General features: G+C 42.1%; 1 protein-coding gene across 7 annotated transcripts in view; it reads right to left on the bottom strand.

The window, feature by feature from the left end:
- Positions 1 to 1,032: 1,032 nt before the first annotated feature.
- ITSN2 (intersectin 2) overlaps positions 1,033 to 12,878 on the bottom strand; it is a 137,374-nt gene continuing 125,528 nt past the window's right edge. For 6 of the 7 annotated variants that reach the window (XM_020796749.3, XM_072976725.2, XM_072976716.2 and 3 more), the window contains 3 exons: positions 8,143 to 8,226; positions 7,824 to 7,997; positions 1,033 to 1,729 (listed from right to left, as the gene is read on the bottom strand). In XM_020796749.3, the coding sequence (XP_020652408.3) occupies positions 1,572 to 1,729; positions 7,824 to 7,997; positions 8,143 to 8,226 (416 nt within the window). In that variant the 3' untranslated portion in view covers positions 1,033 to 1,571. Of the gene's footprint in view, positions 1,730 to 7,823; positions 7,998 to 8,142; positions 8,227 to 12,878 lie in introns of those variants that run through there. The other variant, XR_012080246.2, reaches the window with a different exon arrangement.

The raw sequence follows: 12,878 nt of genomic DNA, 5'->3' as shown, positions 1-12,878 counted from the left end.
TTGAAAACTAATCACTTCTTGCATTACTCCTTTTTATAACCAAAATGGGTCATAAAATTATTAAAAGAACTGAAGAAAGATAAATTAAAGGTGTAGTCCTGTGATTTGTAGGACAGTATTGCAGGTGCCAGAGGTAAAGAGATTGGCCTTTTCCTTGTACAGTGGTGCCTGGCAAGACGAAAGTAATTCGTTCTGCGAGTAGCGCTGTCTTGCGAAATTTTTGTCTTGCAAAAAGTGGTTTCCCATAGGAATGCATTGGGAATGCTATGGGAACCTCGCAAGATGAATGAATTATTTTTGTCTTGCGAGGCATTGGTCCTGGGGGGGGGGGGGAATCATCTTACAAAGCATGGCCATAGAAGAAGCCTTCTTGCGAGGCACCACAGCGATAGCAAAAAACATTTGTCTTGAGGGTTTTTCATCCTGCGAGGCGTTCGTCTTGCAAGGCACCACTGTATGACCAAAGGCATCACGGGAGAATCCAATCTTGGATTTTTCCCTACATGTTTTCACCCTACTGACTTCAGAGAGGAGAGAAAAATGAAAGAAGAGTGGTCTTAGTATAGAAGGTGAAACTTGACATCTGAAGTTTTAATGCTTTCTCAGTCCCAATTCGCACTTGCAACGGAGAAGGCTGAGACCAGTCTTGGATTTGCTTTAGTTTAGATGATGGGGACAGGGGAGCTGCAAATGCCTGTTCTACCTTACTTCTGGCAGAAACTGTTAGGTTTTGCAAATATTACTCTGCCCATTTCATAGGACAGAACAACATAAAGAACTACTGTACTGTTATTTTAAATATATATATCCTTTAAAGCAGTGGTCCCCAACCATTTCAGCCCTGTGGACTGGCTGGGGAAGGTGGGGCACCGCCCTGTGCTCATGTGTATGCACAAAGGGCGGCGCAGCGCTCATGCAGGCGCAAACAGGCTGTGGGTAGGGTGTGTGTGGGGGTGGGGTGGGAGGTCTCCGCGGCCCAGTTGGGCTCAGGCCACGGACCGGCACTGGGCCGCAGACCGGGGGTTGGGGACCTCTGCTTTAAAGGATGCTGACATGATAAGATTTCAGTACTGTATCTATTTCCTTACAGTTAATACCCTGAGATGATAGTCAATCAGGTTGTAGTTTCCAAGCTGAAGATTAAATGAATTTCTAGCCCTGAGTTAAACAATTCCTTAGTACTCATAAATATACATATGTATGCATACATACACGTGTGCATGTGTGTAAAAACACTTAAAACATTTTACAAAATGCCAACTTCCTAATACTTTTAACAATGTGAAAGCAGAAACATTTGCATCTGAATTCAAAAAGTCCAATATCAGTAAGGGAAGGCACCATTACTATATTATCACATATATAGACCACTTTACATTGCATAGATTGCCACCAATGTTAAGCACACACAGGAAAGAAATAATGTACAAGTTAACCAGATGTATTTTTGCAGCAAGAAGTGCACTCAGATACCTCCCTGGGGTAAGTAATTAATTTATACATTTTCCATTCCACTGAAACAGTTTAGCAAATTTTGGTCAGACCTTTTTGTTGCAAGCCATTCCCCTCCTTCAAATGAGTGTTTTCTGATCATATAACTGGAGATCAAAGCGCACCCAGACTTCCCCTGTTGGTACCTCATGCAATAGTAAATGTTTAGTTGTTGGACCCTTGTTTTCTTGCTCTGTTCTGATTTTCGCTACTGGAACTTCGGTGCGACCCAAGAAATCTGTTTTAAGAACCAAACTTTGTCAGTACCAGCACAATTCTATGCATGTCTGTGCAGAAAAAAGTTCCATCAAATTATATAGAGCTTATTTCAAGTTCCATGGGAGGACACTCCAGAGGTAACAGGATTTTTTTCAGATACTCTCTGCCAAGAGTGGGCAGAAATAGCTGATCATTCCTCAGTATTTAATTTAGTTAATGGAAAAATGTCTAATGAGGCTCATCAATCAGCATGGTATGCAATACAATGTACATGCAGGTAGTATAAAAATATTATTAACTGGGGGTGGAGAAACTGTAAATGGAAATGTTTTCCAAGCAGTAGAGCGTGGTGACACAATATCAGCTGACCAGAAGCACCATTTTCCCCTTTAAATTGCAGCTTGATCTGTAAAAATTTACTAGACTGCAAATCATCACAGTACAGAGATAAATGCGTGCATTCCAGACAGACAGTAGTAAATATATAGAGCACAGCAAAAGGATCTGAAACTAGGCAACCCAATAAGCCACTGCTAGATAAGAGGCCAAAATCTGATTGCTTACTATAGTAAATCATACTTGAGTAGGCTCATTGAATGAATGAGGATATACCGTACTAAGTTGTTCCATCTGTAAGTTTTATTGATTCAAAATGGGCCAACTCTAACTGCAAGTTACTTTAACACAGTGAGTTGCTGTTAGACCCATTTGAATCAGTGGGGCTTACAGAGGAGCTGATTCACTAAATCCCCATTGATTCAGTAGCCCTCATGCAGTGCAATTTACTACACTAAGCTACAGAATTTTGATCAGTGTTTGTTACAGAGCTTGGATAGAGCTTCTCTGGGATTGCAACACAACCCCAAATCTTCCAATCAGCAGCGAGGCCGCTGGCAGCGGGATTCTGGGAGCTATAATACAAACAAATAACTTTCCCAAGCTCTGACAATTTGTTGTTGTTGTGATGAGATGGGTTTTTGAGTTAAAATCTTTTAAGGCATATGGGTTTTGTAATTAAGAAATGAGCCAGAGAGGTTCCATCTTGTTTCTTTGTATAAAGTATCTTTGCTATACTGACAAGTTGTTTTCTAGGCGAGCAGAGAGAATGTTATTCTGAAAGCCTGAGAAAGGACTCGGTGTGATTAGATAGATGGGAATTGTTGTGACTCTTTGATAAACCACAGAAAACCCAAATAACATCTGGTGCGTATGGGAAGGAAGTCATGTGATGTAACAGGACTGTTTGCCTGGTAACGAACTCTGATTGGATGACATCGTGGGAAGGTGCGATGAGCCCTTGCCAGTTACTCTTGAAAAAGGAACTTTTTGCCTATGGACATTGTCTTTCCAAGACCGACCTTTCAGATTCATGACCTACTCTTCAGCCATTTGGGACTCACCCTAATGTCTTTCGAGACGGACTGGTGGCCTACCTACATGGACTGGTTTCTATGCTTTGCTGGATTACTTTTGGACTTATGGGATTTTTCCTAAGGACTGTGCATGGACTATTTTCTATGGACTGTTCTTTGGAATATTCTTTATGGACTTCTTTTCTTGGAATACTCCATATGGACTATGCTCTTGTAATTTTGTAAGGACTATGGTATATTTACTGGATTTGACTTTTCTAAGGACTATGGGACATATAATGGATTTTTACTGTTGTTTAGGGATTTTTGTTCCACAGGAACACTGAGGACTATAGCCTTTTTATAACCTAGTTGGATTATTTTGTTTTTACTAATGATTTCCTGGACTGGAACTGTTTTTATTCTTTTTAATGGCTTTTTGTGTTTTTGTAAGGTTTTTGTACTCTTTTATATTTTTCATGTTTTCTTTGCCTCACTACATCTGTGTAACTAAACAGCACAATGCTAGTTTATTTGTTTTGGTTTAATTTGGCTTTGATACCTAGTAACATGCTTTTTCTTTAATAAAATAAAAATTATAAAACTCATTTGGTTTCCTGAACAGTACACTTGCCATAGGGTCATCTGAGAGTGCTGCCTCGGCCTAGCTTACTTAGAGTCCTGTCAGTGGTGCAAGTTAAGTCTAAGGACTACAAAGCCCACTTGACCTTTTCACAATAATATCTGAGAGTACCAGGGTGTTCTTATGTGGGCAGACCTGCGAGAAGGAGTGTTGTATCTTGGCTAGCTGAATTTGGACTCATTCAGCCCATTTTAGCATGTGCAAACTCCTGATTGCTCTCTGTCCAAGCTTACATGTGAGTTTTTGAACCCGTGTTTGCGACAGTTGTCTTTTTTTTTAAATCAGGCGGCATGTTCTTTCATGTCTTTAGCACTTGCTTGACAGAAAGTTAGTAGTTTTGGAAAGTATTCTGATAGTTTTTACAGTGTTAAGCCAAATGATGCAATGGCTGGAATCCTGTTGCACGGTTCAGCAAATAGCATAACTTTTGGAAAAGAATTTTTGTAAATCATGAAATCTCCACAGATCTTCTCTGATGCATACTGATTATCATAGGAATCAGGGTGCAGGTAAGCGATGGACAGGTAGGAGTATTTGTGCCTACTGCTTTTTATCAGGGATCTCAGAGAAGGGGCTTCCATTTCGAGACTTCTGCTGTCGCCCTGCTTAGCTAGCCTGTGATGCTTCTGCCAATCTCTGCTAAATTTAATGTGGGGTGTGGGTGTGCTTCTTAACTCAAAGCAGGGTATCAATAGCTTCTCTATTTAAATGTTCAAATCTTGTGATTCCTTGTTAGTTTATTGTCTGTCTCCACGTGATCCTCAGCCTCATGTCCTTATGAGGTGCCAGGTTAATGGATCTAAATTCCAATATACTGATGCTCAGTTACCCTAACTACAGGACCCAGGAGACACAGTCCTCCCAAGTGATACCCTCTCCCCGATGGACTGGCATCCACTGTATTCCTAGTTCTGATCCCTTGGAATGTTTCAGAGGAGCTAACCACCAGGCTCAAGAATCCTAAAGCTCCTATGGGAAAGAACTGCAGGGAGAGCTTGATAGTGAGCATATCCTGCAATGGATAGGCAACTTCTCCAGTTTCATGCTGTACTGGAGATTAAGGAAGCAGGCCTGCTATATTAAGCCAATGGTTATACATACACCCGTTTGGTTCTGTTGACTGCTCAAATGGCTAGGAAGATCTCCTGCTTCCTATCTTCCATCAGGAACATCCTGAATTGGCATGTGTCTAGATGCTACAAGGATGTAAATTGGCGTCCTTGTATGCTCCAAAGATGTAAGGGGCTTATGTCAAAGTTCACTATGAACCCACGTATCCTGAAATTACAAGAGGGCCAGCAAGACCTTGATAAACATTCTGAGGGCTGAGGTCAAACCAACATTTCTATATTGAAATGTTGATCCAGAAGCCTTTGGTGACTGGGCTTGACTGGAAATAGACTTCTGATACATTTTTATTTATTTATTACATTTATAATATAATTACATATTGGGTGGAATAGCTAATACCCTAGAAGACAGAAACAAAATTCAAAATGACCTTGATAGGATGGAACACTGGTCCGAAAGCAACAGAATGAAATTCAACAGGGATTAGTGCAAAGTACTGCACCTCAGAAAAAGAAACCAATTCCACAGTTACAAGATGGGGGATACCTGGCTCAGCAAAACTATGAGCAAGAAGGATTTTGGAATTTTCATAGATCACAAGCTCAAAATGAGCCAACAGTGTTGATGTGGCTACAAAAAAAGGCACATGCTGTTCTAGGCTGCATTAGTAGAAGTATAGTTTTCAAATCCTGTGAGGTGCTAGTCTCCCTCTATTCAGCATTGGTTAGGCCCACCTTGAGGATTGTGTCCAGTTCTGGACACCACACTTCAAGAAGGATGCTAACAAATTGGAACAAGTTCAGAGGAGGGCAACAAGGATGATCAGGGGGGGCCAGAAACCAAGCCTTATGAGGAAAGGATGAAAGAATTGGGCATGTTTAGCCTTGAGAAAAGAAGAATGAGGGGTGATATGATAACACTTTTTAAATACTTGAAAGGCTGTCATACAGAGGAGGGGCAGGATCTGTTCTCCATCCATCCCAGAGTGCACATGCAACAATGGGCTCAAAGGAAGCCAGAATTTGGTTGAATGTCAAGAAAAACGTCTTAACTGTTAGAGGAGTATGACAGTGGAACAAGTTACCTTGGTAGCTGGTGAGTGTTCCAACACTGGAGGCATTCAAGAAAAACAGTGGTGCCTTGCTTAATGATTGCCCTGCATTACGACGAACCCGCTTTACGACAGTCTTTTTGCGATCCCAATTGTGATTGCAAAACGATGGTCTAAATGGGGGGAATTTTGCTTTGCGATGATCAGTTCCCTGCTTCGGGGACTGATTCTTCGCAAAATGATGTTTTTCTAACAGCTGATCAGCAGCTTCAAAATGGCTGCCGGCTTTCAAAATGGCCTCCCACTGTTTTCTAGGGACGGATTCCTCGCTATACAGGCAGCGAAAATGGCTGCCGTATGGAGGATCTTCGCTGGACGGTGAGTTTTTACCCCACTGGAACACATTGAACGGGTTTCAATGCATTTCAATGGGGTTTTTATTTTCGCTTTATGATGTTTTTGCTTAACGGCGATTTTCCTGGAACGGATTATCGTCGTTAAGCAAGGCACCACTGAACATAGATAATCACCTGGCAGATATCCTTTGATTTTATTCCTGCATTGATCAGGGGGTTGTATGTGATGGCCTTATAGGCCCCTTCCAACTTCACTTTTCTATCATTCTATGATTCTATGATATCCTGCCTTTCCATTAAAACAATAGTGCTAAATGCAGCTTACAAACTTCTTAAAATAATAAAATCAGATAAAACCAAATTTAACTGGGAAAAAAATCACAAAATCAATTTATATAGCTAATGATGACAAAAAAAGTCTTCTACCATATATTTCTATGATGGATTTGAGTGTCTCCCAACTAAATTTCTTTTGAAGGACAAACATGTTGAGGAGTGTTATATCAAATGCACACAACAGCAGCCATCTACATGATTCTGTGGCTAACTGATGAGATACTGGTCACCTATAAGCATGTCCCTCATCATTTACCCACCACTTATAGGCTCCTTCCAACTCAATTATTCTATGATTTTATGAAAATAAAAGTTGAGATCCTATCAGAACCTGATCAGGATAAATTAGGAGTCCTTCAAAGATTAATAGAGCTCCCAGGCAAAGAGAACAGATTCTATGATTTGTCATAGCTGATATTATCCCAGTAAAGGGTTAATACTAGAATGAAGGCAGGTGTGCATCAATCTCCTGAAGGAGAAAGAACTGGCAGGTCTTTGCTGTGCTCCTGTGTACACTCCACCGGTTGCCAATGTCACGATTTAGGTTATTAAGGTTAAAATGTAATTTCCGAATGGGATTTGTAGTCATGGAATTGTGTAGAAGGAATCCATATTGGTCTGTGTTAGCATAACTAGATGCTTCAAGAAGCTGTTTTCTCCTAGAGGGAGCTGGAATTTTCCATGAAGCTGACTTGGCCAGAGACGATAAGGGTCAAGACACAACATCAGGACGATGGTCAACAACACCTGCACATCCCATGGGAAATGGAGGTGGAGTGTGAAGAGACAGCCCTTCACCCTGATTTTATTTTATTTTTGTAGCTGGAATTTGCTAAAGTTCTAACTGCTTTGATTTATGGAAATGTACTTGATTGCTATGCTTTTGCAACAAACTGAATACCTCTAAATTCTTTATTTTTCTAATAAAACAATAATACTTAAAATCCTGCGTTTGGTCTCTTGAACAGCAAACCTGCAAGATTATTTGTTAGGCCACAGATATGCCACTTGAGTCCATTAATTGCCTGAGTTTTGTTTGTCTTGGCAGACTTCAAAACTCATGGTTTTTATCTTTGTTCTTCCTCAGTTAATTGCTTATTAGAACGGACTTGGGGAAAGGGGTAAGTGGTACTGCCTGGCTAGGTACCTGGACTCAGCTCAGCTGTTTTAGGAGTACACTTACACCTGGAACCTCTCTGTTCAAGCCTCAGGTGCTCTTTGAGAAGACCCTGGGTGCTCACAGCCAAAACCCAACACAGGACAAAAAGTGCTCATTATCATCACAAAGAAGGTGCTGCACGTACCATCAGGTGAGAACTGATCCCTGTCAAACACGGTGATACACAGGACATCTTGATAAAGATCCTTGATGAAGAACTGGCAGTTAAAATTCCATTTTGGGTTCAAAGTGTCTGGCAGTGTTCTTGTAGTATAGCTTTGAGATCCCATGCTTATTTCACAGTAAGGATTGCTTTTTCCTTAACACAAAACAGACACATCAAAATTTAAAAAACATACCAGGAATCTGGCAACTACAATTTGTAATGTCAAATTATCTACCCATTAGACAGCTCAAGTCAAATAGTTTGGCCAGAGGTATGAAGATGTATCCCAACTTATTACCATTAGGTTTACATGCTTTTAATTCTGTTGCTTCAATAATATGCACCATCATACGTCCTATTCCTGAACTCTTCTGTAATCGAGCTGAAAAAGAAAAAAAAGTTAACTCATAAAATGCTTGAGCAGAAGAAACAAAGCTCATAGAACAACATAAGGGGAAATTACAGACCATCTAAACTTGCAGCAGAACCAAGACTCAATAAGCCTCTTCTGTGTTTTGAAGCTTCATTAGTAAGTTATTCTATAATAACTAGTATTATATTATAATATTATAAACTAATGCAGAAATTGTATTGGATTATCCAAGTCCCTGTGCTTAAAGCATTAAAGCGTGGGCCAAAGTCCTTATGATAAAGTACTGGCTTAAACTTATTTTTTCATTGGAAGGCTTGGCCCCACTGATGCTACCAGATACTTTTCAGTCAGAGTGGAAGAAGCATATACAGTGGTGCCTCACACAACGATGTTAATTGGTTCCAAAAAAATCAACGTTGTGTGAAACATTGTTCTGTGAAACACCATTTCTCATAGGAATGCATTGAAAACCGGTTAATCCGTTCCAATTGGAATGGATTGCCATCGCTGAGTGAAAATCCCCATAGGAAACATCGCTGTGTGAAACAATGTTTCCTTCATTGGAATGTATTGAAGCCGACTCAATACATTCCAATGGCTTTGCGAAGTCCTTTTTCGCTCCTGTAAAAGTGTCTTACAATGTTTGGAAGCTGTTTTAAATGATTGCAATGGTTAGTCCACCTCCTGAAACCTATGCAAACTGATTTTGGTGTTGTTCTGACACTTCGTTAATTTATGATGATTTTTTGAATTTTCTCCATTGGAAACCATTGGATGGTCTGTCTAATGCAGGGGTGTCAAACTCAAATTCATCGGGGGCCGCATCAGCAGTTTGGTCCCCATCAAAGGGCCGGTTGTATCTGTACTGATGGCCTTGCAAGGACCCCATCCGGCTTGGTGGGAAAAGGAAGGAAGAGAAAGTGCCTGTGTGTGTGTGTGTGTGTGTGAGAAAGAGAGATACAGGAAGAGAATGTGTGTGTGTGTGTGTGTGTGTGTGTGTGTGTGTGTGTGTGTGTGTGTGTGTGTGTGTGTGTGTGTGTGTGAAGGAAGAGAAAGTGCGGGGTCTCTCTGTGTGTGTGTGTGTTTCTGTGTGTGAGAGAGATACAGGAAGGAAGAGAACGTGTGTGTGTGTGTGTGTGTGTGAAGGAAGAGAAAGTGCCGGGTTCTGTGTGTGTGTGAGAGAAAGAGAGAGAGACAGAGAGAGACAGAGAGAGTTACAGGAAGGAAGAGAACGTGTATGTGTGTGTGAAGGAAGGGAAAGTGCCGGGGTCTGTGTGTGTGTGTGTGTGTGTGTGTGTGTGTGTGTGTCTGTGTGTGTGTGTGAGAGAGAGAGAGAGAGAGAGAGAGACATTCCCACCCCACTTCCCTTCAACCTCCCTGCAGGGGCGGAAAAGCTTCTGCCAAGGAATGTTGCCCGCTGGCCCCTCACAGAAATCAGGCCTTTTTCGAGCAAGAGAGAGAACGGAACGTCCGGGAAGGGAAGGGAAGCGAGCAACCAGCCAGCCCTCCCTCCCTTCTCTCCGCGGCTGGGTCGAACGGCCGCCTCCGACGTTACCCAACTGGGCCGGCGCATCGCTCCGCGTTCCCTCTTCTCTCCCTCTCTTCAGGGCCGCGCTGGCCGCTGCCTCCCGCGTCCCCCCAGCATCGCCTCCCTCTGCCTCGGAGCCCGGCCAGGAACTCCCACCGCTCCCCTTCCCTTCCCCTCAGGGGTGACAGAGGCGGCGCGGAGCCCCCTCCTCGCGCGGCCTTGGGAACGGCTCTCACCTCAGGCTGAGAGCGAGCGAGGAACAGGCACGGGAGGGAGGGAGGGGGAGCGGGGAGGGCGGAGGGAGAGGAAAGGAGTGACAGCGCCACAGCCAATCGGAAGGAGGACGTAGCCTTGTTAACTTGAGCCATTTTTTCAATGAATTTACTCCGTGCAGGCACGGAGTAAATTCATTGAAAAAAAAAAGGGGGGGAGGCTGCAAGGCTGGCGGCGGCTCCACGGGCCATCAGACGAGGTCTGGCGGGCCGGATCTGGCCCGCGGGCCTTGTTTTTGACACCTGTGGTCTAATGGTTTCCAATGGAAAAAACAAAAAATCATCATAAATTAACGAAGTGTCAGAACAACACCAAAATCAGTTTGCATAGGTTTCAAGAGGTGGGCTAACCATTGCAATCATTTAAAACAGCTTCCAAACATTGTAAGACACTTTTACAGGAGCAAAAAGGGAGATCGGTAAGAGTTTTAAAAGGCAAACGGAGATCAAAGAGCTCTTTCCCGATCTCCATTTTCGCTCCTGTAAAAGTGTCTTACAATGTTTGGAAGCTGTTTTAAATGATTGCAATGGTTAGTCCACCTCCTGAAACCTATGCAAACTGATTTTGGTGTTGTTCTGACACTTCGTTAATTTATGATCATTTTTTGTTTTTTCCATTGGAAACCATTAGACAGACCATCCAATGGTTTCCAATGGAGAAAATTCAAAAAATCATCATAAATTAACGAAGTGTCAGAACAACACCAAAATCAGTTTGCATAGGTTTCAGGAGGTGGACTAACCATTGCAATCATTTAAAACAGCTTCCAAACATTGTAAGACACTTTTACAGGAGCGAAAAGGGAGATCGTTGTGTGAAAATCCCCCATAGGAAACATCGCTGTGTGAGGCAGCAAATTTGACAGAAAAAGGCATTGTTGTGTGAATTCATCGTTGTGTGAGGCACTCGTTGTGCGAGGCACCACTGTAACTGAAGAGATATTGAAAATTGTCTTTTCTCCCAGTACACTTATAGCAATGGGTGTTATGGATGCCATCAAGGAGGTAAAGTTAAGGGTCTGGGATATAGAATTACACGATCATGTTGGCCAGCTTGGAAAATCTAACTTTCTTAAGAAATCTGCTTTTATCAACTCTTCATATTTAGCCAGTACTATCTCATCTAAGGCAACAATGGCTTTTACACTAGCCAAACTTAATGTATTACTGTATTCGCGGAGGCTTTCATGGCCTTCGTAGAAAGGACTTATATGTAATCTGCAAGCACATTAAAGAATATCTTCCTTTGCTTAACAAAAAAGAAAAAGGGGAAATGTGGGGGTGCCATTCCCAAGGTTGCTAAACTGTTGGCTTAATCTACAGTAGAGGGCAAACTCTCCTGGATGACATTACAGCTGCTTCTGAGGGGTGTGGCTACCCATTCTTCTACTTTCTCATAGGTGATAGAGAGCTTGCTTAATTGCCTTTCCTTGGGCCAATCATAATGGCATTATGTAACCATTGTCCTATCTGAACTCTGTCAACTATCTGTATACTGTTCACTATCTGTGAGCTTGTAAGGTTAATAAAAGCACAGTCCTCCTGGGGGCAGAGCAGAGAAGATTTCTCATTCTGCTTCCTCAGACTAGTCGCCCATCAGGAGCACTGCTGGCAGACATCCCTGTCTGTAGCTTATTTGACTTGTATCTCTAAGAGACTATTTGCTATCCTAATTACTTATAATCACAAAGCCCATCAGCCTTCCCATTTCATGACCCCAACAGGCTACTCCAAAAATGAAATCACAAGAGCCATCAAACCAAGAAAACAACACCAAACTGAAGAACAATAGCCACCCACAAATAAAGTATTTCTGCCATACATCAAAAGGGTCACGGGCCGCATGGGGAAACTTTTGAAAAAACAACCTACAAACAGTATTCAAGCCCACCACAAAAATACAACAAATGTTATGGTCAGCAAAGGACAGAAGGGACCCCTCACCACTGCAGGAGTATACCAGATACCTTGCAGTTGTGGACAGGTATATATTGGAACCACAAAACGAAGCATCCACACCAGAATCAAAGAGCATGAGAGACACTGCAGACTAAAACAACCAGAAAAATCTGCAGTAGCTGAACATGCCCTGAAACAAACTGGACATGAAATTCTATTTCAAAATACTGAAATACTGGACAACACCAGCAATCATTACATTAGACTGCACAGGGAAGCCATTGAAATCCACAAACACCAGCAGAGCTTCAACAAAAAAGAAGAAAGTTTAAAACTCAACCAAGCTTGGCTCCCAGCACTGAAAAATACAGCCTGCAAAAGGTCAATGAACTCTACTCAGCCACAAGGACTAGTGATCACTGTCATGGATCAGAATATGTGGATTAAATCATGTACTGAAGATGGGATATATAGTTGTGAACAATGTAAAATGGATTCCATATTGGTTCTATGTATGAATGATTATATATGGGAATGTATTTCCAGAGGGATGTGGGAATGTTTTTCCTTTAGGCCAGTACAAGCCAATACAAGATATAAAGACCAGATACTTGTTATGGCGGAGAAGACAATAGACTGAGAAAAACTACACCTGGACTTCTCATGGGAAAAGGAGGCGTGATGTGAATGGACTGTCCTTACGTCGTGATTGGATAACAGCATGGGAGACCAAGAAGACAGGAGGAGCCAAGAAGATAGAAAAAGGAACTTTTGCCATGTGCAGCGTTCCATCTTGTTCTTATTTTTCCTTTTCAATTGAACCATAGATTTTCCTAGGTCTTTTTGCCTGCTGCCCCATGCAGGGAAAGGACTGGGAAGATGTAGGGAGTTAAGGAAGAGGAGAAGGGGGGCTTTAAGCCTTTTACCTACCCCAAAGAAGCTTTTAGAGATTTTTAGAGCTA

The sequence above is a fragment of the Pogona vitticeps genome, chromosome 1 (genome assembly GCF_051106095.1).
Source record: "Pogona vitticeps strain Pit_001003342236 chromosome 1, PviZW2.1, whole genome shotgun sequence".
NCBI lineage: Eukaryota > Metazoa > Chordata > Lepidosauria > Squamata > Agamidae > Pogona > Pogona vitticeps.
The sequence above is the reverse complement of the archived record's forward strand: the minus strand, read 5'-3'. Positions and strand labels throughout refer to the sequence as shown.